Source organism: Enhydra lutris, unplaced genomic scaffold, assembly GCF_002288905.1.
Source record: "Enhydra lutris kenyoni isolate GAN:26980312 unplaced genomic scaffold, ASM228890v2 scaffoldscaffold23, whole genome shotgun sequence".
In the NCBI taxonomy this organism is placed as follows: Eukaryota; Metazoa; Chordata; class Mammalia; order Carnivora; family Mustelidae; genus Enhydra; species Enhydra lutris.
The window spans coordinates 25,691,114-25,716,482 of NW_019154107.1; the positions used below are offsets into that span (position 1 = coordinate 25,691,114).

General features: G+C 47.7%; 1 protein-coding gene across 2 annotated transcripts in view; it reads right to left on the minus strand.

Annotated features, from left to right (window-relative positions):
* Window positions 1-4,103: 4,103 nt before the first annotated feature.
* LOC111150456 (chromosome unknown CXorf36 homolog) overlaps window positions 4,104-25,369 on the minus strand; it is a 33,281-nt gene continuing 12,015 nt past the window's right edge. Inside the window, exons 3-5 of one of the 2 annotated variants that reach the window (XM_022507929.1) lie at window positions 10,883-11,056; window positions 8,148-8,436; window positions 4,104-6,968 (exon numbers count right to left, since the gene is read on the minus strand). In XM_022507929.1, coding sequence (XP_022363637.1) covers window positions 6,625-6,968; window positions 8,148-8,436; window positions 10,883-11,056 — 807 coding nt within the window. In that variant the 3' untranslated portion in view covers window positions 4,104-6,624. Of the gene's footprint in view, window positions 6,969-8,138; window positions 8,437-10,882; window positions 11,057-25,369 lie in introns of both variants that reach the window. The other variant, XM_022507930.1, reaches the window with a different exon arrangement.

Consider the following 25,369-nt stretch of genomic DNA (forward strand, 5'->3'; position numbering starts at 1 on the left):
TACTATGAGCTACTGCTGCCTTACTAACTACGGTGTTAGCTTGCTTCATTTCCCCAACCCCCCGCCTTAGAGATAAGATTCATGGAGGTGTACAGTCATGGCTTTACCCCTACTTGTTGACAGCATGCAATCGACACCCAAGCCCCACTTCCTTGAGCCCTCCCCAAACTCACCTAACAAACTCTAAACCTCTACCAAGTCCTTTCTGCTCCCCTCTCGTGGTGTGCATTTCCCCCCTTGCCATGAGGAATAAACCCAACCTGTTCCACTGGGGGGGGCTGTTTCTGGTAAGTTTTGCCCAGTGGGTATCGATTCACACCACTGATGTCCCTTTTCTGGGCCAGGATCCCATCGAGGATGCCACATTGCACGTAATTCTCACGTCCCCAGTCTGTGATAATTCTCCAGTCCTTCCTTGCCTTTCATGGCCAGTTGTAGGATGTCCCTGGATTTGTTGGGTGTTACCTCATGATTCAACTGAAGTTTTGCATTTTGGGCAAGAATATTACAGAAGTGATATGCTGTGCCCTTCTCAGGGCATCATCTAGGGTGGGGGGGCACATGATGCACGTCACTGCTAAGGTGGACCCTGATCGCTTGGCTAAGGTCGTGTCTGCCAGGTTTCCTCACCACTAGTTTTACCTTCATTCTTAATGAGTATATTGTGGCAAGACCACTTTGAGTTGGTGCAAATGTCCTGTGGCTTCCGTTTTCATCTGGTTCTAGGTCCCCACTGAGGATTCTTGCCTGCAGTAATTAGTGTGGTGTTTGCCAAGGGATGACTTCCCACTCCCATCATTTCTTCTACATTTATGAATTGGAATTCTACCATAACAAAGAGCTCTTGCTTCTCCTACTTATTTACTTATTTGAGTATTTATATCAGTGTGGTCTCATAAGAATTGATTTTATTTGTGCATTAGAATCTATGACTATCATTATTTATTCTGTTGTTCAGATTGTCTCAGATCTGGCTACGGAGAGTCTCTTCAAGTTGGCTTCTGTGCCCACAATTTTTTGAGCATTTCTTTTCTTTCTGGCCACATAAGATTATTCCAGACTCATCTTCTGCTTTCTTAGTTTTGGAATCAGCCATTTCTCCAAAGAGTTTTGGTCTCTTTTTACCGGAGAAACCAAGACCTGGACACCAGGTAGTGGGGGGTGTCACTGTTTATAGGCCTTCTCAGAGACAGAGCTGGGAAATATATTTCTAACACTCACATCTTTATTTCTGTGTCTATCCATTTGTGTATCCAAAGCAAAAATCCCGTTTTTAGTAATACCTCCAATTCCAGTCCAGCCTTAGAGGGTTCAAATTTGCCTTCCCTCTTTCCTTGTTTGTAACTCCCTTCTCCAATGCTAAGAAGCCTGTCTCTCATTATCCACAATATATTTACTTACTTACTCAACACTTAAAATAATTTTGAAACTGCTAAACTGCATCCCCCATGGGAAAAATATTTACTAACTAGAGCACAATTTTTTGTGTATGGTTCTTTGTCTCCTCTCTTGTTCTAATTTGAGGTGAAATTCACACAGCACAAAACTGATGATTTTTAATTGTTAGCCTTATACTGTTGTAGTCAAATGCTTACTTTTCAAGTTGCTTAGGCTAGTTCTTTGGTGTGGTTATCCTAGTCATGTGTAACACAGTTAGGTCTGCTTGTTATCGTCTATCTTGCATCTTAGTGTAATCCACATCCTGGGGGAATCTTAATTATTTATTCGTGGGTTGTGTGAGGCATTCCAATGGCTCTAAGAGTCAGATTTATAAAAAAAACATATACTCAGAGAAGGTTCACTCCCTCTTCATCCCCCCCCTCCATTCCCATTCCTCCCTTCTTTCCATCCCATTCCCACCACCCCCTGTAGGTAACCAATCTCATTAGGTTCTGGTTTATTCTCTCTCTCTCTCTCCTCTCTCTCTCTCTCTCTTTGTGTATATATATAAAATATTTTATGTATATTTTCATATAATGTATATTTATATCACAAGTGAGCAGATACATAAATGTTTGCTTATACTCTTTCTTTTTTTTTTTTTTTAAAGATTTTATTTATTTGACAGCACAAGTAGGCAGAGCAGCAGGCAGAGAGAGAGGAGGAAGCAGGCTCAGCACTGAGCGGAGAGCCCGATGCAGGGCTCGATCTCAGGACCCTGAGATCATGACCTGAGCTAAAGGCAGGGGCTTAACCCACTGAGCCACCCAGGCGCCCCATACTCTTTCTTTCTTACCCAAAAGGTTGCATCCTCTAAATACTCTTGGTGCTTTGCTTTTACGTTGTTCTCGTTTAGTGGGTTATCTTGCAGATCATTCATACCAGTTCATAGAGATCATCTGCATTCATCTGCAAAACAGCATGGCACTCCACTGTGTGGAGGTATCATGGATTTAGCCAACCATTCTCCCATGCACAGACACTTAGGTCGTTTCCAGTATTTTTTGATTACAGGCAACACTGCAGTAAGTAACTTTGATGTGCTAACTTTTCCAAGAGGGGCCGGTTTAGGACCTGACACCCTAGTGGGACGGGGGTGCTTCCTCTCCTTGTCTGCTCCTACGAAGAGCTACATGGGGTGGGCCACTTGAACTGGTTGCCCAGCTCCTCTCTGCTGGTCTGTGCCTCTCAGTCACCCTTTGGAGGGTCATTATGTCTGCAAATTCATGGCCCCCTGCCTGGGCGATGATGCTCCCACATAACTCGCAACTGCAACTTGCCACGTGGCATCCTAAAGAGCTGCAGACGGACCACGAGTATACCCGCGGGCACACGAACCCAGCTGCGCGGGCCTATGTGGCCAATACGCCTGAAGTGGGCAGAAAAGCCACATCTCCATGCACAGGCGATGAGACAACAGCTTTCGGTGAGCCTTCTCATTGGCTTCTGCTATTCTCTTCAGTACTGAGCATGGATGGACTTCCCAAGGCACCCAACATTACCTGCTTGAGGAGGATTCCCTTCTGAGCCCGGGGGAGGGCTGGGGAAGTGAGTATAGTGGCTGCCCAGCTGTCATTCACGATCAAGCCAGAGTCTGTTTGGTGGGAGGGGTTAACAATGACCCCACACTGCCCACCAGCCTGCGGCATTCTGGTTTCCTTACGGTTCCTCTGGGCTGGAGCAGAGCCCTGGGGCCAGGATTAGGGGTCTGCCAGAGCCTGCAGCACTTTCCTTGGCTGTGTGAGGAGTCCTTTGAGCTAGGAGACCCTCTATTCTTGCCCTACATTTGCCTTCAAATACAGAATGCCTATATGTGCCAGGGTCTTGAGAGACATTGTATCATTGAACTAGGACAGTAACCCTGCAAAGGCAGATCCTTTCCTCCCCATTTTATGCAGGCTCAGAGAAGTTAAGCAACGTGCCCAAGGTTACACAGGAACCAGCAGAATCATTACTTGAAACCAGGTCTGTCTGATTCCAGGGCTATATTCCCAAAAGAATATAAATCCAACAACGTATTGATTCATTTCTGTAGCAAACGATTTCTTTTTTAACCCTAGAGGAAACATTCAGGCTCACGGAATTACTGGTGGACAGAAGTCAGATGCTACAGGGGAGGAGTGGAAAGCAGGAGACCAAAATATGGTCACTTTGAGCGAACGCTTGAACCGGTTTCCTCTTGTGAAGAGTCGGACTTGACCGCCAGGCTATGGTTCCTCCCACGAAGTCGTGGCTGCAGTGGGTGGCGCGTGTTCTCGTAGATCAGTTCCTTTGTCATGGTAGTTGTCCAGCTTTTTGTATATTGCCTCTGGTCCCATGCCTAGTCCCCTTGGGGGTGAAGTCAAAGGAGATGCCAGTGAACCCCAGGAACATTCTCTGCCATGGTGAAGAGTTAGTGTTCTCAGGCACCCAGGGCCAGGTTCATGGGCACTCAAGCTCCTCAGTCTCATGGAGCCTGCTCTCAGTTTCATGCTCTGTTGTCTGGCCAATCCCAATAATAGGAGGCCCCACAAATTACGGAGCTGGTCCTGCAGGCGGAAGAGGCAGTAGGTAGCAAAACTCTCGAGGAAGCCGCTTCGTGCTGCATGGGCCCAGCAGCACGTCTCAGTCTGTTTGAACAACTATAACTAAATACCATAGACTGGGGGACTGGCAAGCAACAGACACTTCTTTCTCATGGTTCTGTGGGACTGAGAAGTCTGAGATGAAGGGACCAGCAGGTTTGGTGTCTGGAGAGAGCGCTTTCACTGGCGCATAGATGGCCATCTCGTCCCTGCATGCTCATGTGGCAGGAGGGGCAAGGGGACTCTCTAGGGTCTCTTTAGAAGGGCACTAATCCCGTCCATGAAGGCTCCACCATCAGGAGCTCCTGCTCCAAGCCTTGCTGTGGAGAACACAAAGGGCGCTCACTACTGCCATCTGGAGGCTGCTCTCAGCCGGGTGGGAGCGTGAGTCACATCGGGAATATCCTTTGCATTAGCTTCAAATGGGCCTCATTTCAATGGGCCTCTCATCAATGAGACCCATGCCTCAGGGGGACAGAGAGGGGATTCAGAAACGGCTCCCTGGGGCCCGGGCTGTCAGGAAAAGCTCTGGGTCAAGGTAAGACTCAGACAGCGTCTTAGATGACACGTGGCACTTAGTAAGTGGAGCCATCTGAGTCTCAGCCCCGGGAACAGATGGCATAGCATACTCCCTCATGGTTGGGCTGGGCCGGGCCTTTGAACCCATCACTATAGACCAGCCTTGGGGAATACTGCAAGTTGCATTCTCTCCAAGCAGACAATAAGACGGGGTTCGGGGTGTGTCTCAGTTTCCTGTGGCTGCCTTAACAGATTACAACAAAATGGGTGGCATCGACCAACAGAAAACTTTCTTCTTGTGCTTCTGAAGGCCAGAAGTCACAAACCAGATTCACTGGGCGGAAAGACAGGTGTTAGGAAAGGTGGTCAGTCCTCGCCCCTCCAAACCGAGCCAGAAGGCAACTGTCTCAAAGACTGTCAGGCAGCCCAGGCCTGCCCTTTCAGAAGCTTGGCCTGCCATCCTTGCTATCGTAGTTGCCCTGGGAGTTAGTGCCTGGAGCCGTCAAAAGGCAAACCCCCCAAGACAAGCAACCTAGTGGACAATGAGATAGGACTTTTCTTGGCCCATGTTTAAACGTGAATGAAGGGACCTAAACTGGGTAGGACAGGGTATGAATCAGCAGCCAAAGAGGAAGGCAAGAGGAGCAAGAACTATCTCAGCAAGTTGCTCTTCTTCCTGGGCCTCAGTTTCCCCATCTGTAGTGTGAGAGCTATTAAGTCCAGCATTCTAAACTAAAGGTGCCAATTCAGAGGGGAAGAGAGGAGGCTGACTGGGAGGTCCCTAAAGGTAGAGAGCTGACAGGGAGGCTGGACAAAGGTCCAGAGAGCCCCCACTAAGGCTTAAGGGGCCAGGGCAAGAATCCACATGGAGGCCCACATACCATGTGACTAAATATTTCAAAGGTATAAAGGAAACTAACAAACTGTTGAATAAAATATGTTCTGTTGGCTGGCCTTGAAAATATGTTGTTGCAATGACTCCTAAGGCCGAGTTTGAGTGAAAATTCTCAGACTCCTTCGACTGCGACACTGGAGGCTGTGGTGAGGACAGAGCTGGCCTGGGGCCCCAACTGTGGCTGCTGTGTCCTGCTCAGGCTTCCTGCTCCAGGGAGCAGAGCAGGCTGTGGGCCCTATGGTACACTCCGAACTCTGTCTTTGCGGTGAGGCCAAGGCCACGCTTCCCACGGGCTGTTCCCTGCCAGGAACGGAGTGCAGCAAGGCCTTGTAGAACCTTCCTTCAGATAGCACTGATGCCAGTCATAGAATGCCCCTCTGACCTTCTCTCCCTCACTTGGGCTCAGATCGGCAATACCTCCTTCTTCCCTTCTATGCAGGGATCCTATACAATCCTTGCCCGTCTTGCCCTTGTCCTGACACCTGCTTCTCAGAGGTCCCGGAAGAACACATTGGCCCATAGCCCACAGCTCATCTCTTCTCACCCGGGGCTCCTTCCCACATCACGAGGTACCTCATAGGAGCACACAGGACCCTAGGCACCCAGAGTGTGGCCCTGTCCATGTGTTTCCTCAACCTGCAGTCCCCACACCCTGTGGCAGTGTGGGAAGTGTGGCAGAAGCGCTAGTGCGAAGGCACGGGGAGCAGGGAGGGGGCACTTCTTGTTTAAGTCTGACACGGTCCTGGCCAGGGGCCTCACCTTCCCCCTGCCTTCCCTCTATGTCAACCTCTACCTCCACGGCTCTGTCTTATGTGTCCTGCCTGTACACGATTCTGGAACACTCTTTGTAACCTCTTATACGTGTCCCTGGCCCTTCACATCCCTATCTTTTTTCACTAACTCGAGAGTCTGCCGGAGAACAGAGGATACCAGGGCTCAGCAAGGTCCAGTGAGTGTCTGTGGTCGTGGTTGGGTCTTCTGCCGCCCAGCCCCAGGCTTCTCTGTGACGCTGTAGCCAACAGGGGCAACCGCGCCGTGCAGCACGACTCCCCTCTGGTTGTCAGAGTGTTCCTCTGTTCCTGGAAAATGAAGCCCATCTCTCCAAATGTCCCAGGATGCAGCTGCTTCTTTCAACCCTGCAGCTACTCTCCTGGCCAAGGGAGGGCCAGGAATGTTGTCCCCCAAGGCCGGCAAGGATCCAGCCCCTCAGAACTTATCGCTATATTTGCAGTCTGGGTAACGGTAGGCAAATCTGGGGTCACAGGTTCTCAGGGGCCTCAAGATGTCCTTCAGCCGGCTGGCGGCCCCAAGGACTTCAGGGTCCGGGAGGGAGTCCTCCCCACACTGGCGGAGGGCGGTGTCTATCTCCTCTTGCACTGGGGAGGGGAACTTCCCCTGGAGGAGCGGAGGTAGCAGCTGCTGACACACGAGCACCAGGCTCTGCTTCTCTGGGATGGTGTAGCAGGAGGGCAGCTCAGCCTGGCAGCCGGAAAGCAGGCAGCTAAAGATGTCTCTACTCTCTCCTACCGCCCCGGCGGCTGCCGGGCTGCCTAGAAGAGAGAGATGCATGATATTACACACCGTATGACCTGCGGCCCTTGCAGGGGAATGGAGGGGTGGCACCACTAATTAGAATTGCTGGATGAACGTTTAGGGTCCTAGCATCTCCTGTCACCAAGAGAGAGCTTGGGGACACAGTGGTCCCTGCAGAGGACAACACGGGAGGGACTCTCTGTGCTATGGCCGGAGGAGGCCGGGGCATGGAAAATGCGCTGATCCCTGCCAGAGGCTGGGCTTCTAAATGTAGGGCTCAAACCCACACTGTGATCCTCCCATTATTATTAGGGAACGAGTGAATGCAGGAAATCGCTAGGACCCATCTCATCTGCCCTTGTGGAATACAGAGTTGGGAGAAACAGCAGGTGATGTAGAATAAGGATGCAACAGGGGCCGGGGGCCTGCCCAGCGCAGTGGTTTCCGTCGCCCCAGTATTCCGCCATCAGCCTCGTTTCTTCCGACTCGATTCTTTTTAACAAAGGCAACTCAGGAAATGAGTCAGTGTGGTTTCACAGGTCAGTCTTCGGAGGCCTTCTGTTATCAGCAAAATCAGAGATCAGACAAGAAAATCCTCTGTTCTGTGACTGGGCTAAGAAAATGTGGTCACTGCTAGAGACCGGGATGTTCAAAGAGTTCTACAACGCTGGCTGAGCCCCTGAGGGTGGGGAGAAACCCAGTTCCCTCACATACCACATTCGAGGCCATGCCTTTCAGTCTGGAAAGTTTAGAAAAAGCTAAGGTGCGCACTAGGGCATCAGCCAGATAGGTACGTGTGAGATAAAGTCTAGAAACATCTGAGAGAGGCTCCGAGGAGGTAGACCCAGAGATGGTGCGTGTGTGTGGTGGGGAGGGGGGCAGGGCATGTGCCCCGCGCCACACTGATCCGCATTGGACACCAGCAGCGCCCTGAGGGTTTAGGCGGGGCCCGGGTGGCCATGCAGAAGACCGCCATGGACAAAGTCAAGTCCAGTTCCCCTTTGGAGATGGAGCTGGAGCCCAGACTCAAAAGGGGAAGAGGGACATTTTACGAACTGGGGCTTCTCTCACAGTGACGCACGGAGACCAGAAAGGCCCCGGGGTGCGACGACTCCCCTCCCCCCATCACCTCTCCCTGGCTCCTGTCACCCTGATTTCCCCTCTGCCAGCGGCTCAGCTAGGCCCACGCTGGATACCTTCCTGCTTGTCGATGACGCCCAAGGCGCTGGCATCCCGGATGAACAGATGCCCGTTGTTAAAGATGCCAAACGTGCCCGCGTCGACGTGGGTGAAGTACAAGAAGTAGTTCAGGTCGTTGCTCCTCAGGGACTCCAGGACGGCGAGGAGCTGGAAGGCCAGGTCGGCCGCCTGTTCCGGGGCGGCGCCGTAGAAGTCGCGCAGCGGGCTGGTGCTGGTGCTGACCGCGAATCGGCCGCAGGAGCCCAGGTACTTGGGAAGCGGCCAGCCCTCGGCGCCGGGGAAGATCTGCAGAGCAGGACGGGGGAGGTGTTCGGGAATGAGAGAGAACATCGCCGAGAAGCCGCTCCCTCCAGTCTCTCACTGGGATCCCCCAGAAGGATGAGCCTCACCGCGCCCCTTCCTCTGCCGCGTGTCCCTCAGCCTATTTTTTACCTCTTGGACCACGGACCCCGTGCCCCTTTCTTTCCATCGTGGGTGGATGAAGACATTCGGAAAAGGCAGCCCTTATTTCCAGGCCGCGGATGCATTTCAACAGGTTCCCCAAGCGAGGGGCGATTTTTCCTGCGCTTCCGGATTCAGGGGACTATGTTTATTTCAAGAGTTGAAGAGTTGAAAAAAATATGACTAGTATTTGGGATTTCACAGACAGCCCTGCCTAGGAAGAGGCCATGGGGGTGAAACAAGAGGGTCAAGTTCAGGCCGATGTGAAGGAAAATATTTTTTAAAAATAATAGTGCAGGCACAGAGTCTGGGAAAGAGCAAAAATCATGACAGCGGCCCTTGGTGGGCTCGAGTTTGGGGAACTACGGCTCTGGCTCTGGATGAATCTGCCTGGCTAGGGCAACTACCTGCTCAGAGATGCTGCACCTGCCCCCCCGCCCCCTTTTTCTTATTTTCCTTATTAAAAAAAAAAATTTATCCTCCTCTCGACAATTTTCTGTGGTCTTCTGCCCATTTTAACCCAGCCGCCTGTTGTGAAGAACATTTTCTTGCTTCCCCTGCCCACCCGGGACCTCTGCCACTGAGGGCCGTGGAGGGAAGTCCTGGGCCCCCTGGCGAGGGCTAACTGGGCAGATCCAGGCTCTTCCTGGGTGGGGCCCAGGGTGGTGGAGGTACCCAGCCCAGGCCTCTCAGCAGTCTGCTGCCATCACCGAGCTTAGGATGCTGGGAAAAGAAGACTCCGGGGAGGGACAACCAGCAATTCCTTCTCCTTCTCTAGGATTTAAGATGTCAGTATTACTAGGCAGCTTTTAGCATACAGACCTTGCAGTCAGATAGCTCTGGGTTTGGTCCCATTGCTGACATTAGCTAAGTGACTGTGGTCAAGTCACCTTACATCTCTAAGCCTCACCTACCTCATCTGGAAAAGGGGATAATAATAATATTTCGGTGTGGAATTGTTAATTAAAACATTCAACACAAAACCCGGTACACAGCAGGTGCTCAATAAGTGAAAGCACTTCACTGATTATATATCAGTTTATATTAATTATTCATATATTAATAAATGTGCACAAGACAGCAAGTTACATATTAACATATTAATAATTGTATATTTCATATTATGATTATTAATATATTATATAGTTTATATATAGTTCGTGTAATTATATATTATGACAAACTAATGTTATGTATTATAATTATATTATTATGTACAATTATTATATATTATACATTATATAATCTATAGTATAGATCATAATATTACATATAATTATTATATAATTACAATATATTAATATAGTATATTCATCATATAGATTATACTATAATCTATGTGATTATTATATAATATATATGATATATATGATACACTATATGATTATTATATATAATATATGTATTATATCATATTATATATTACATATTATGTTATATATAATAATTATTATATATTAGTTACATGTTGTATAATTATATATAACAAATAATATATAATAAACATGATATAATTATGTATAATAATGAATGAAATAATTATAAATAATAAATATATACCAATTGATTAATATAGACCAAAATATATAATAATATATCAATGATTATTGATTATACATATTAATAATTATATACAATTATATTTAAAATTAAATTAAATGATGAAATCATAATTATATAATTAATTCTGAAAATAAACATCAAGTGTCTTTGTTGTGGTGTTTTTCGACTTGCTCCACTTGCAGCTTCTCCCTCTCCTTTACATTCTTTTCTTTCCCCTCCCTGTCCTTTCTCTCTTCCCTCCCTTATTCCTCTTCCTTCTTCTGCACCTCCTCTCCTTCCTCTTTCTCCCTCTTCTCCCTAGCCCTCCTCCTTTTTCCACTCTTTCCTCCCGCTTCCTAGTTTCCTTTGTGTCCACAGCGTGAGTGTCCTGACCCTTGGGATTTGGGGCAAGTGGGTGTGACTGGGCTCCACACGCTCTGCAGACGCTTGCTGACTCGCTGTCTCCAACGCTGGACTGGAAGCTACAAGGAGACAGGGGCCACCATGATTGTCTCGTTAACCATGGGACCCCCAGGTCCTAGTGCGCCTTCATTTATTTGACCATTCCCCTACTGATGGACAGCTACAATACTTCTGTTTTTCTCTCCTCCTCAGGTACGGCTGCAGGGCATATCTCCAGGCGGTGGCCCCAACAAGGCTTTAGGTAAAGGGGAAGAAAGCTCAACCCGGGGCTGGCCCCCTCGGAGCCAGACATGAAGCCCCTCCCTGGGCGGGGGTCACTGCCTACCTGCAGGAGGATGGGATGAGCATTGACAGCGAGGGTGTAGAGCAGACGCAGCTTGTCGCGGTCAGTGAAGTGGTCCATGAAGATGCTGCCAGCGTCGGCCACCTCGGCGTAGCGCCGGACCACGCGGTCCAGGAGTCGCTGCGATGGGCAGCGCAGGAAGGGGCTGGGCAGGCCCTGCAGGGGGTAGGTGGGAGAGACCCCAGGAGGGGGGAAAGGGTGCTGAGCTCTTGCTGGGAGGGGGGAGACACCAGAGCTGGGGGACAAGATGGGCTTTGTCAGGGAGAGACCCCTGACAAGGGGTCAGGAAGGGGGCATCTGAGCGCTACTGGAGGGCGGAGTGTAAGGGCCTGTGCAGGCGGGGCTGGGGGGCCTGGGGAGAGACCCCCCAGGGTCAAGGAGAATGAACGGAGCCATCCTAGGGGCAGGGCAGGGTGGCGCCCGACAGGTGGCGCACTTCAGCAAGCACGCAACACATTGGAGCGCCTGCTTCTCCACCCCACCGCACCCCCACTCTGCCTCTCCACAGAAAGCCAGTCTCAGGCTGAATTAATTAGATCGGCCCTCTGCCAGTGACCTTTAGGTCCCTTTCACCATTTCATGACAATGTCACCACTGTTGTGATGCTAGGCACCTGACCATCTTCCTGTGTTTTGTTCTTTTCTTTTCTTTCTTTCTTTCTTTTTTTTTTTTTTTTGTGGTGTTAGAGGTCATACTTGCCTCATTCCAGATCTTCTTCTTTTTTTAAAAAAGATTTTATTTTATTCACTTGAGAGAGAGAGAGAGAGAGCGAGAGTGAGCACGAATGGGGGGAAGGACAGAGGGAGAAGCAGGTTCTCTGCTAGACCTGGGACGCGATCCCGGGACCCCAGGATCATGACGTGAGATGAAGGCAGTCCCTCAACTGACTGAACCACCTAGGTTCCCCCACTTTGTTCTTCTTGGGATAAAATCGGGAGGCAAGGACTTCTGTTTATTTTCCACGACCTTCCACCCCGCGCCTGTACCTTTCTCTCCACACAGAACAAACACAATGAACCCAACCTACTTTAATAAAAGAAAAGAGACATACTTAAAAATAAGGCCCTGAGCCCAGTTTGCCAGAAATCAGCGCCAATGCCACACCAACCAGCTGGCTGTGTGACCTTGGACAAGTTCCTTATAAATCTCTCTGTACTCTGGGTTACAGTTTAAGAGGAGGGTGCCAGTAACAGCACACTAAGAGATCACGAGGATCAAAAACAGCTGACAGGTGTAAAATGCTAGAACAGTGCCTGGCCAGCAGTAAGCACTCAATAAATGCTATCTGCTCTTATTAAATGAAAAAAGTTTAAACTTGAGGCACCTGGGTGGTTCAGTTGGTTAAGGATCTGCCTTTGGCTCAGGTCATGATCTCTGGGTCCTGGGATCAATCCCCTGTTCATTGGGGAACCTGCTTCTCCTTCTTCCTCTGCCCCTCCCCTTGCTTGTGCTCTCTCTCTCTAATAAATAAATAAATCTTTAAAAAGCTTAAATTGCCGAACATTATATAAAAAGCTAATGATGTACTATATCTTGGCTAATTGAATTTAAGAAAGAGTTTAAACTCCCAGCACAGAGAATAGTGGTGATAGCCGATGATATCGGTGACAGCAAGAGTCAGACTTTGCGAGAACAGGATTTTCAACTTCTAAGAGCCTGACTTCCAGGGTGAGGAACTGAAGCCTGAAAGACCAAGGGCAGAAAGTGTGCCCCCAGGTGTCTATAGACGGTGTTTGCAGGCTGCCTGCTTAGCGGAGGCGCTGGCGGAGTGAGCCATGGGGGTTATGTGGGCGGGGTGGGAGCCTCCAGAGCCCCAGACCTTGGGGCACGGGGCAGGGCCAGCAGCCTGAGCCCTCCCTCTCCCCAGCCAGAACCCAGGAGGGTGGAAGGACCACTGGGAGCCAGGAGAAGTCTTGAGAGTCTTGGAGGTTGGTGAGGGCATGGACAGGCTCATGGGGTAGGATGCTCAACCATCCCAGCTTGCTTGGGACTGAGGGTTTCCTGGAATGTGGAGCTTTTGGAGCTAAAACTGGGGACCTGAGACAATTGCTCGCTCTGACACAGGGCCCCAGCTGGACTGTGGCTGTGGACCCATATGCTTCTGCTCCCAGACAAGGATTGAAACTGACTGACAGAAGCCGGCGTGGATGCTTGTTGAACTGGCATCATTGTGGGTACCAGTGAGCCCCTGGGGCTCCCCAGGGAGGGAGGGGGCTAGTCCAAATTCTGAAGTGACTGGGCATGATGAAATGTGCCCGGGGTTGCCGATGAGAGCCCAGGAGTTGTGCTCAGGGAGAGAACATTAAAGAACATTCCATGTTTGCACCTCCAAGTCTAGGAGTGTTCAGTTCATGTGCGCTCCAGCCCTCGGCCCGTGTATAAACAGGAGGAGAGGGGACGAACCCATCACATGCCAGGCAGTGGGCTGCCTATTTCCCTGCCATTGCTCATTGAATCCTCCCAGGCACCCACGAGGCACGTGCCCTTATGAGCCTCTTTTTGCAACCGAGGAATTGGAAGTCGGCCGAGTGTAGGTAAGGATCAGATTCAGGGTTCAAACCTGGTATGGGCCACATGTTTGTTCCCCTGCCCCTGCACCAACCCTCACCGTCCCCCCCATTCATATATTGAAACGCTAATCCCCAATGCAACGGTATCGGGAAGTGGGGCCTTTGGGAAGTAACTAGGCCACGAGGACAGAGCCCTCAGGATGGGGATTAGTGCCCTTATAAGAAGAGTGGTGAGAGCACCAGGTGAGGATACAATGAGAAGGCAGCTGTCTGCAAACCGGGAAAAGACATTTCCTAAGAGCCAATTAGCTGGCACCTTGATCTTGACCTTCCCAGTCTCCAGAAGTGTGAAAAATAGTCTTCTGTTCTTTAACCCACCTAGTCTATGGTATTCTGTTATAGCAACCTGTGCTAAGACAAGACCCTGTCCGTTAGACGCCAACATCCATGCAGTTTCCCCCATAATGGTTCCTGCCCCACTTCTGGCCCCCTAAGCTACCCAGGTAGAGAGCATAGAAGGTGATTTGAAGCTAGGAGAATATATCTTTGCTTCTTCTTCTTTTTTAGGATTTTATTTATTTATCTGACAGAGAGAGAGAGAGAGAGAGGACAAGCAGGGGGAGCAGTAGAGGGAGAGGGAGAATCAGATTCCCCGCTGAGCAAGGAGCCCGAGGCGGGGCTCGATCCCAGGACCCTGGGATCATGACCTGAGCCAAAGGCAGACGCTTAGACTGAGCCACCCGGGTGCCCCTAGATGCCTCCATTTTTATACTTCTTATGATGTTGGGTCAGGGATGGGTGAAGATACTAGGATTGCCCCTTTCGTTATTTTAGCCAGGAAGTAGTGCCAGAAGTCACCCTGATGACTTGTCCATTTTCACATGGTGGAAAGACTGAAGAAGTTGCTTAGGTTCCATAATCCTGCCTGTCCCGCTATTTCTTTGAGAACTGAGCACAGAGCCGATTTACAAGCCTCACAGAACATGCATGCAGAAGGCTTGGCAAGGCAAGAGGTGAGTGTTTTGCATTCAGTAAATGGTACAAATCATCGTCGCCATCATCGTCATCAGTATCAGCGTCATTACTGTCACGTTATAGATGCACCTTCTTTTTTTTTTAAAGATTTTATTTATTTATTTGACAGACAGAGATCACAGGTAGGCAGAGAGGCAGGCAGAGAGAGAGGAGGAAGCAGAGCAGAGAGCCCAATGCGGGGCTCAATCCCAGGACCCTGCTGAGCAGAGAGAGGACAAGAGAGAGGACAAGCAGGGGGAGCAGTAGAGGGAGAGGGAGAATCAGATTCCCCGCTGAGCAAGGAGCCCGAGGCAGGGCTCGATCCCAGTACCCTGGGATCATGACCTGAGCTGAAGGCAGAGGCTTTAACCCACTGTGCCACCCAGGCGCCCCAATAGATGTACCTTCTAACCACCCATGGTCCTCTCTATGCCCTGTGTCCTTGTCTAGCCGAAGCCTCTCCTTCCATGGCCACATGCTTCGGCAAACAGAGCAAGGCCATCTTTGATGGGATTAGGAGTGCCTGGTGCGAATAGGGTATCAGTGAAAAGCTAAGCCAATTTTCCTGACTTTTATTTTGGACTTGAGATTTGGGATCCATTGGAGAAAGAGGGGATGGGGGCAGAGCTGTGGCAAGAAGCCAGGGCTCCATGACCCGGGGTGATTGGGGTAAGGCCACCCAGGAGCTTCCAAGCCCAGTTTTAGGCCAGGGATGCCCTTACCCCAAACTCCTTTTCCAAAGAGTGTGTTAGCTGGGGCATGGGAGAAGGGCAACAGGTTTGGATTGGAATCTTGGCCCGACTGAGACTCAGGCCCAACTGAGGCGATGGTGCCTTTTCTACCTCACAGGAATGGCAAGAGGGCTCAGGAAGATGGTGCGTGCCTTATAACCATCCTAGCCTCAAACTCATTTCCCATATTAATCATCCCACTTGGATCTGGATGACTCTGGGCTGTTTCCCAAAAGCAAATATTATGCGGAAGGCCAAGATTTACCAGGACTGAACAAGTTTGAACGCTTGTTGTGATGGAAATAAAAGTGTAGAAGAAAGAACACTAACTGCTCTCAGGGAGAAAATCTAAGGCAAGAAGGATGGCTTTCCTTTTGAAAGATTGGAAGTCAGCAGTCTGAGGTCATGAAAATGGCTGACGGCACAGCTGGATTCGGGACTCTGACCTCTCGTGCCAAGGACATAGGCAACTAACAAATGGAGAGTTCACGCTGAAATGGGTTTTAGTTTTCACTTCTCAGAATCTGTTCTTCTAAGGCTTTATAGAACGTAAAAATAAGTCAAACAGATATTATTTCATGTTCACAAATTATGAGACAAATGCTAAAGACAGCAAATGTGCTAACCCAAGTCACTTTACCTCCCTATTAATTGTATTTATTTATTTATTCTTCATTCCACTTAAAAAATTTTATTTCTCCATCTGATAGGGAGAGAGAGAGAGAGAGCGCGCACAAGCAGGCAGAATAGCAGGCAGAGGGAGAGAGAGAAGCAGGCTGCCCACTGAGCAGGGAGCCCCACAAAGGGCTTGATCCCAGGACTCTGGAATCATGAACTGAGCCAAAGGCCCACACTTAACGACTGAGCCACCCAGACACCCCCCACCTTTTTTTTTTTTTAAAGATTTTATTTTTTCATGGGAGAGAGAGAGAGGAGAGAGAGAGAGAGAGAGAGAAATTGAGCACGAGCAGGCGGAAAGGGTGAAGGGAGAGAGAGAAGCAGGCTCCATGCTGAGCAGGGAGCCTGATGGGGGACTCAATCCCAAGACTCTGAGATTATGACCTGAGCTGAAGGCAGATGCTTCACCGACTCAGCCACCTAGGTGCCCCCATTTATTTTCCCTTTTAACCTTTTCCAGGGTCATCACCATATTCCCCATCAATGGATTAGGCTACAGACAGTGCCCACACTGTCTTTAACAAATGGCTAACCGGTGCAATTTTTGCCATGCACTGGGAGGAAAGAGGCTTCCAAACTCGGCCATCCCATGCACGTTCATTGTCAGACATTCAAACAATATGGAATTGTACAGTGTGAAAGTGAATAAGAGCTCCTGTTATTGCCCCCAGAGGCTATCATCGTTGTGTGTTGAGATGTATGAATACACACATATAGTGATACCAGGAAAATAAAAAGATCACAAGTCAGCTTTTCCAGTGATGAGTCTGCCCTGATCAGCTCAATTTGGAGGGCTGAGGGAAATCTTGAACAAATGAATTTTTACTCTTAGTGAATTTACTGTTATCAAGCTCTCCTAGCACCCAGGGGGAAAAAGAGAAAATTCGAGTGCTAATAAACCTCTGAGTTGACTTTCTGGTTACACACCTGAACACCTTTTACATGATTTAGTTGTTAAATATGCTTTCGAAGCAGGGTTTAGGTTAATTATATATCGGAGTTAATCAGCGTGTCGTAATTAAAACAATGATGATTCACTGACTGTACGGATTGTTCTGGGTAATTAAACCAAAAGTTACAGAATGTTTCCTCAAGCTGCATTGTATTCAAAACCAGGAAAACCCATTTGGTTTTTGTTATTACGAGAAATAGCTCACAGTTATTTCCTACTCCAGGAGATGGATTCCCTCCTTCCCCACCCTTTCTACTGAGGTGCTTGCTGATTGTTTTTCTCATCTGGAACCCGGATACTACACGAAGGTTCTTGGTTTGTTAACATTTCATTCTGCAAGGGCTGACTGCCCCAGCGACTATTTGAGAGAAACCATTTGGATGATTCAAAAAGTTCAGACATCTAGGGTGACTGGGTGGCTCAAGTCAACTAAGTGTCTGACTCTTGCTCTCAGCTCAGGTCTTGATGTCAGGGTCAGGAGTTCAAGCCCCGCATTGGGCTCTGCGCTGGGCGTGGAGCCTACTTTAAAAATAAATAAATAAAAAATAAAAAGTTTCGACATTTAAAAATGTCCTCATCATTCTCAGTCATGTCCCTTTACAGGCATAGCCCATCCTCAATGACCGTTACTGGCACTGGAGAAGGGAGGGAACTTGGTACAGTAGTTGGTCCCCTCATCATCCATGATTTACCATTGGCCCTTTCGCCCATAAGGAAGTTTCTCTATGCTACTGTTGGCCTGGGCTTATCAGTTCCGGTTGCTTACACGTCAGTTACTGATGACGAGTAGGGCTTGGAAGAGTAGAGGCAGAGACCAGAAATGAGCCAGGAGCAGGTCCAGAATTTGGAGTTTGCTTTGGATTCCCCTCTACCCCTAGTGGATAACCCTGGGAAGGTTGTGTTGATGTGAACACATTAAATGAACACAATGAAACAGGTTTGGTGGTGCAGGGCAGGATGCGGTCTACGGAATGTTTCCCTAGCACAGGAGGGCCCGGGTCTAGCAGAGCTCCCGTTTCCATGCAAAACAGGGCCTCTGACTCTGGGTGAACTTCTTCCCTCATACAGGGCTTCTGTTTGCTTTCTCTCCCTTGTAGCCTCAAGTGCAGGACCGGGATGCAAGACCTCAAGTGCAGGACCGGGATGCAAGGCGTCTTCCCTTCCCCAGGAACCCTGGGCATCGTCTGGCCAGTAGCTGATGCTGTGCCTCTTGGATGCCCCCCCCTCCCTGCCTACTTTCTTCACCAGCTGCTGTTCTGTGTGTTTGGCTTTGCCTTACTTTTGTTACCCAGCCTCCCCGACCCCACTGTGGACCCTTTGCCAACCACTCTGCCTGCTACTTTTAGGTCCATTTGTGGAAAGATCCCCTGTCCTCAAGTCACTTGTCTTTTAGAAATGCAAATTCTCAGTCCCTGCCCCAGACCTGCTGCATCAGAACTTCTGGAGCTGGGGCTCAGGAATGCCTGTGTTAACAAGCCCTCCAGAAGATTCTGATGCAGACTTGAGGTTGAGAACAGCTGTCCTGTAGAATGAACGTCAACACTCCCTGCCTCCCAGTCCTGCTGTTGCAAATCTACTCACTGCTGTGGACTCACACCGTGATCATGGACTTAACACTTAACTACTTTCCACATTCACACCTTATTCTTGCTTCTGCATCTTTCCCTGGCATGCAGTTCTTTTATTCTTGGGAAGATCTGCCAGGGACATTTCCCCCAGCCCATCCTTCCCCTCCCAGGTCAGATCACATGTCCTCTAAGCAGCTTTCCTGACCTAGCCAAGCCCTCATTTTCTTCCTTCTCCTGGAGTCTGGGCCTCAGGCCCCATTGTGCCTCAGCTCTCGGGTGCTCGTGGACAGGGATGTTGAATACCAACCCTTCTGTAATCTCCTCAGCTCCCAGTCTGGAGCAGGCACCCAGGAAGTCCTTAACACTCACATCTTTGGTCATGGATGGATGGATGTGCCAGGGTGCACTTACTCGGGGCATCTGCTCCAACCCCCAACTCCTGGGAGGCTGAGCCAGGCGGCGGGTGGTGGGTCCAGGAACGGTAATGTCCTGTCACGTTGGGGAGGAGCGGGGAGCATGACCACACGGGGAGATCCAGTCTGCCGAGAAGGTGATGGAGCAGACATTGAAAAGAAAGCGGAGATGAGAAACAATGTTGCCTTGGAGGCAGAGATGGGCTGAGTTGGTGCCTTGGAACTCCCTAGTTTCCATGAGGTCCTGGTGGATGTACTTCTGGCACAACGAACCCCCCTTTATACTTTAAATTGTTCTGAGGAGGTTCTGATCCCTGCAACTTCTGATCCCTGAATAAGCTACAAACAATTGTTTCCTTTTAGAAGACGTGCGTCATTTGTGGTGCCATAGGTGACCACTGTTGCTGAATTCCCCACAGCGTCCCTCCTGGTGTCCGTGGCACAGAGGCTATGGTCAGTCCATCTTCTTCCCTTGCCTCCCTGTGCTCCTTGCTGTCAAACCTTCGGCAACCAGAGGCTCACTTGGTAGCAGTTGTGGCCCCCTCTTCCATGGGGTAGCCAACACCTTGGGTGAGCCTTTCTATAGGAGTGGTGGCTAGTTTCATCCTCCTCTTTCTCTCTTTCCATCTCATCCTCCATCTTCTCCCACTGTGGGGCCCCAGGCTTTGCCACTGCAGAACTTGTGAGCTGCTCAAAGATTTTTCACTGTGGCAGATGAGATAATCTTTGTGGCAGGCAATTCAGCTGACAGTTGGGATGGACAGGGCAGCTGATGCAGACGAAAACACATTATTTCATGGTCTGTCATTTTGATTCAGGTATGCCAAGGCTGGTCATAATTCTCCACTGGGCCATTTCGTTTTATGGGCTGCTGGGTTTCCCCACCCCCACCTTTCTTTTTTAATCAGAAGACAGGATGCCAAGTGCTTCTGACAACTCACTTGCGCATGCAAGCTTGCGGAAACTTCCTTAGGAGTTCAGTGGCTTCTGCTGTGCAAAGGTCCTGTGGTCCAGAAAGCTCAGATAGAATCCTGATCATCAGAAAACACTTCAAACTAGCCTTGTGCTTGCTTGGGGGAAGGGCTGCCAGGATTCTGCTTCTCCCTAGCACCTCTCTGTCGAGGTTGTACCACCCCTGTCGCTCAGGGTTCAATCAGAGAAGCAGAAACACCAGGTTGTTTTCTCTTCTTTTTTGAAAAACAGGGATTTGACCTCACACAATTGACCTCACCCCAACAAGGGAAGCCAGCAGAGGGGACACTGTGTGTGAGCTAAAAACTGGTCACTGTTTCCCTTCTGCCCTCCAAAACTCCCAATGAAATCTTTCCGTAACCCACTGGAAATGGAAACTAACAGGAAAGGGAATTCTGGGAAATGCACTTCAGCCAGGCCAAGGTGACATGTTACAAAACCCCTATCACCTTGGCCTTTCTTTGTGTGTCTCATGGCAACTTTTCTCCTCATTAGTGATATAGGGGAGGGCATGTGATACCATATTAAGTTACAGAGGAATGTGCAACATTCCATATACTGCATTTTCCATATATTTATTCAACTTATAATTTTTCAACTTATTCAACTTCTAGTTCTTCAACTTCTTAATTAAGTTAATAGCACTAGAAAAAAGACTAGAAGGAAGACCTCTAATGTGTTCACAGTGGTGGCCTCTGGGGGGGTGGGTTCTAAGTGATTTTTCCCCCTAATTCCTTATGGATTTTAAAATATATATACTTTAGACATTTTTATAATGAATATATGTAACCTTGATGAAATCAGTACAACCACTTTGGAAAACTGATAAGATCCACTAAACGAGTCCCTACGTACGTGTCATCATCTGGCGATTTTACTTCCATAAGTATACTCATGTCCACCAACTGACATATATAAGAATGTTTGTAGCAGCTTTAATTCACAATTGCCCAAACTAAATACAGCCCAAATGTTCATCAACTGTGGGATGAATAAATAGTGACATCATCACATAGTGGGATATTAGACTGTGATGAAAAGAAAAAACTAAACTACTGATTCATGCAACAACATGGAAAATGGCACACAGCACCACGCTCAGTATATACTGTGTGATTTCATTAAAATGAAGTTCAAAACCAGGCAAAACTAATTCAGGGTGATTTAGGTCAGAACAGTGGTTACCGTTGGAGAGGGTAGGATGACCAGTGGCTCCAGTTTGCTTGGGATTGAGAGGTTTCCTAGGATGTGGATCTTTTAGAGCTAAACCCAGGAGAGTCTCAAGAAAATAGTACCATTGGTTACCTTTGAAGGGGGGTTGTCTTTGTAGGGCAGTGACATGAAAGAGCCTTCTGAAGGGTTGGAAATGTTCACTGTCTTGATGTGCAGCACGGTTACATGAGGGAACACATGCAAAACTTTATCTAGCTGTACACTTAAGATTTTTGCCTTTAAATATGTAATTTCTCCTTTGATTGAAAAGCTTTGAAAATAGCTAAATTTTATGATATAGGATTCATTTAATCAAATCATTCTAGATTAACTTCACTTTTTTTCTTTGACCTGATTATTTGATTTTTAATCCAAGACAGGCAATAGACTTAGAACATGTAAACTTCAGTGAAGCATTCAACAGTAAGGAGAATTCATGGATTAATCCCCATAGAAAAAGAAGACTTTCTCTTTCTCCCTGCTCTGTTTAACATTTTTATTTATGACTAGGACCTAGATAAAAACTGTGTTCATCAACACAGGATAGTGATATGCAGTTGGGTGATAGTGACTATGATGAGTAACAGAATCAAGTTGACAGGCTCTTAGAGTAATGGATTTAATCTAAGAAGATCATATTTAATGAAAACCAAGGTCTAGCTCTAGCAGGGGTTTTAGCTGACACAATGTTTAATGTGCATCAATTTGAAGGGAATGACCTAGATGGGAAAGGGAATTGGGGATTATCTGGACCGGGAAGCCAGGATCGAGGGGGCAAACATATGGAAGGGAGAAACGTCACATATAACTCCAAGGAGTGAAAATAATTTAATAATTTAAATGAGCAAAAGCCAACAGAAGACGGATTTGGGATGAACTTTCTAACGATTTGTTCTGTTCAAAAGAAGGAATAGGCTATTTCTTAAAGTAGTGAGTTTTCCATTTTGTATGGTAAGATAAAGGATGCAAATATTTCTAGAGTTTCAATTAGTAAGCTTTCAAGTTTCTTTCAACCCCAAGAGTCTAGGACGCACGTATGGTTCAGTGGGTAGAAATCTATCTTGACCTGAAACAGGTTGATATATTGCTCTGTGGTTCGTGCTCTTATATACATAAACCAGGGATAAATACACTTGCTTTGCACTTAATCCACTGAAAAGGTTTACAAATCAAGTCTTCCATAGAATTCTTGGTAATCCTTAGGGAGAAGGACTGGCAAAACTGGAAAAGTTTTTAATGTTATAAGTGGCCCTGAGTCAGGACCAAGTTGACATATAATTCCTCATTTTTTAAAAAGAGTCTTATTTATTTATTTGACACACACACAGAGAGAGAGCACGAGTAGGGGGAGAGGCAGAGGGAGAAGCAGGCTCTGTGCTGAGCAGAGATCCTGATGCAGGACTCAATCCCAGGACTCCGGAGATCATGACCTGAGCTGAAGGCAGACGTTTAACTGACTAAGCCACCCAGGCATCCCTGTAATTCCTCATTTTTAAATCTTTTTGTATTATTCCTCCTCATTAATGACCAAAGTTGTATGGATAGCTGCTTAACACAGCACTGGATTGGTTTCCAGTTCTCCTTTGAGCAGTGATGGGGCAACGGTTAAATCATAGATTGGGGCTATATAAAGTTTTTATGATTGTTATTTTCTTGATATAATTATAATTTCAGTTATGTGCTTTGTGGTTCAAGATAGTGTTTTAAAATTCCAGATTTGGTAGGGTTCTTTCTTCTCCCCCTTTTTATTGTTGTTAATGTGTGATGTTATTGCCTTTTATTTATTTTGCTTTTTAAAGATTTTATTTATTCATTTGAGAGAGAGACAGAGACAGAGAAGAGCGCAAGCAGGGGGAGAGACAGAGGGAGAAGCAGACACCTCACTGAGCTGGGAGCCCAACGTGGGGGCTCGATCTCAGGACCCAGGGATCATAACCTGAGTCAAAGCAGATGCTTAACCATCTGAGCCACCCAGGCACTCCCTGCTATTGCCTTTTAATCAGAGAAAGTGGTCTCTGTTATTTCTACCTTTTGAAATTTATTGAGAGGTTTTGTGGCCTAATAAACTGTTTTTAGAACCCAACCAACTTAACAGTTATTTTCATCATTAATTTTTTTCAAGTGACTGTCTTTCTAGATATCTCTCATATGCTATATAGTTTAACCTCTGTTTACTTTGTATTATGCAGGCATATGCAGAGAAACAACCAATTCTTAGGCCTCTGAGCCAAGCAAATATTTTTGTTCCAGCATATGTCAAAATAGGGATATTGAAATAGCAAAGAAAGAAATCGTAGCAAGAACAAAAGATGGCTTGATTTATTGAAGAATAGGTTTGGCTGGCTAACAGCCAAGTCCAGGGAAAGCTGAGAGCCCCATGAAGGAAGAGCCTGCTTTGGCTGGTCCATCTTAATGTTCGTCCAGCCTTTAGTTCTGCTGTGGCTGTGGGCTGCCTCTATTCTCCATTGGAACTCACTGGGAAGGAACCCCTGGTGACTCATCTCACGTCTACCTTCCCTGAGTCTTCTCTTGCTTCTCTTCAATTTCCCAACTTGTTTTCGCCAAGGTGGGGAACACCTTTCACTGTCTTCTTTTCGCTTGCAAGATCCATCAGGAGTAATTTGGGACTCATTTGAGCAGACAGGCTGAGTGATCTGTTAGTCCCTTTTCCACGAGCCTATGATAAAATGGAGCCAGGAAATAGTCTCCATCCCATTCCAGATAACGTTGTTGTCGCACATGCCGAGGTGATGAAGTCTCTCTGTGTTTGCAATCCTCTACGAAACCTATGATCCAAAGCCTTAGTTGTTTCAACTGTCAATGGTGCCGTGACTGGAGGGAGAAAAGTGGGCTGGGTGGAGCTCAGATCCAAGACCTGTAATCTCTCTCCAGTTGGCTCCTGAAACTCCCATGGGCGACAAACAAAGTACCATGAGTACCACCCAAGGGTCTTGGGAAGCAGGGTCTCAAGATCACATTGGGCCTCGGAAAGGCCTCTGCTCTCCAAAGATGGGTCAGCCAGAGGGTATGTGTTGATGTTCTGGGAATAGACCTATGTGGGACTGGCCAGGCACTTTTAGTCGCTAGCTTATATTTCTTTTTTCATTGATACTCATTTCATCTTTGACTCTGTTATTAGATCAGTGTGAAAATGGTATGGCCACTGATCAGCTATTTTTCTTTTTCTAGCATCAATCTGGCCATGTTATTTAAAAAAAAAATATATATAACTTTTTGGAAGGGTCTTTGACCTGGTAGCCTGTGAGAGATTAAAATCCTTATGGATTTTAAAACTAGCTGTGACTCTAACATAAGATTTTCATCTTCGTTCAAACACGTTATCATAACCTGTCTCGTGTCACAATGGGCTCTCCGCCCCAGCGGGGTGTCGTCTCCCAGAGTGCCGGGACCTTGTCTCCACACCCTAATACCCTCCTAGGACCTCACATAGGTCCTGCAAACCCTCCTTAAGTATTTTTTAATTAACTTCAAGTGTAAGTATTAACTTCAAGTACAGGTACAATAGCTACAAGTACAAATGGGTTTTATTTTAGTATTTACCTCTAAAACCATACTCCAATTAAATGGTTAACATGTGTTTTGCTAAATTTGCTCACTGCCCTTGATTCTATCTCTTTTTTAAAAAATTACCAAGACGGACGAAGTAAAATTGCCAGCCATCCTTGTTAGAAGGTAGCGGCCTGAAGACTCTATACTGCCATCTAGTGGGAGAACAGGCTGCGTGGCCACGGATTCTGTTCCCACTGGAGGGAAAAACAGGGTCTGTGTTGAGAACAATGTCAGAAGCAGCCAGTAGTTGAGGGGATGGGAGGCGGACCCAATGGGGGATATGTGTTTTCCTCCGATTAGCCACGCACTGCTGGGGTGGTTGCCTCTTTGCACTTGGCATAACAGCAGAGGAAGCCTTCTTTGTGGTTTTTCGAACAGGCAGATCATGATAAACAGGGTGGTGTTCTTGGCTGTGGTTCTGTCTGTGGGCTAGTAATTTAGGCTGTGGGATAGTCCCATCAGAACAGAACAATGCAGTTTTTTGAAGCAGAAAAGTCACGGTTTTATTAGCGTAAGTCACACACGCAAGCGCACACACACACACACACACTGCACTGTTTCATCCTCTGGCTGATTTTTCTGGTCCCTGCAGCATACTTACGGCCCTGTGACTTGAGAAAGTGTCCTTAATACAAAGGAGCTCTTGGCCCTGCAGGAGCGGGGGAGCCACGGACTCCCTTGCTGTTGCTACTGGGGCTTTTCATCCAAGCTGACTTTATTTACTCATAAGCAGAGCTCACCATCAAAGTTCAGAAGGCCCTGCACCGGTCACATCCCCACCCCCCACACTTTAAATTTTCTTTTATTTCTTTGGCTGTTTCTCTTCTCTCCCTTGTCAGTTCTCTGAGC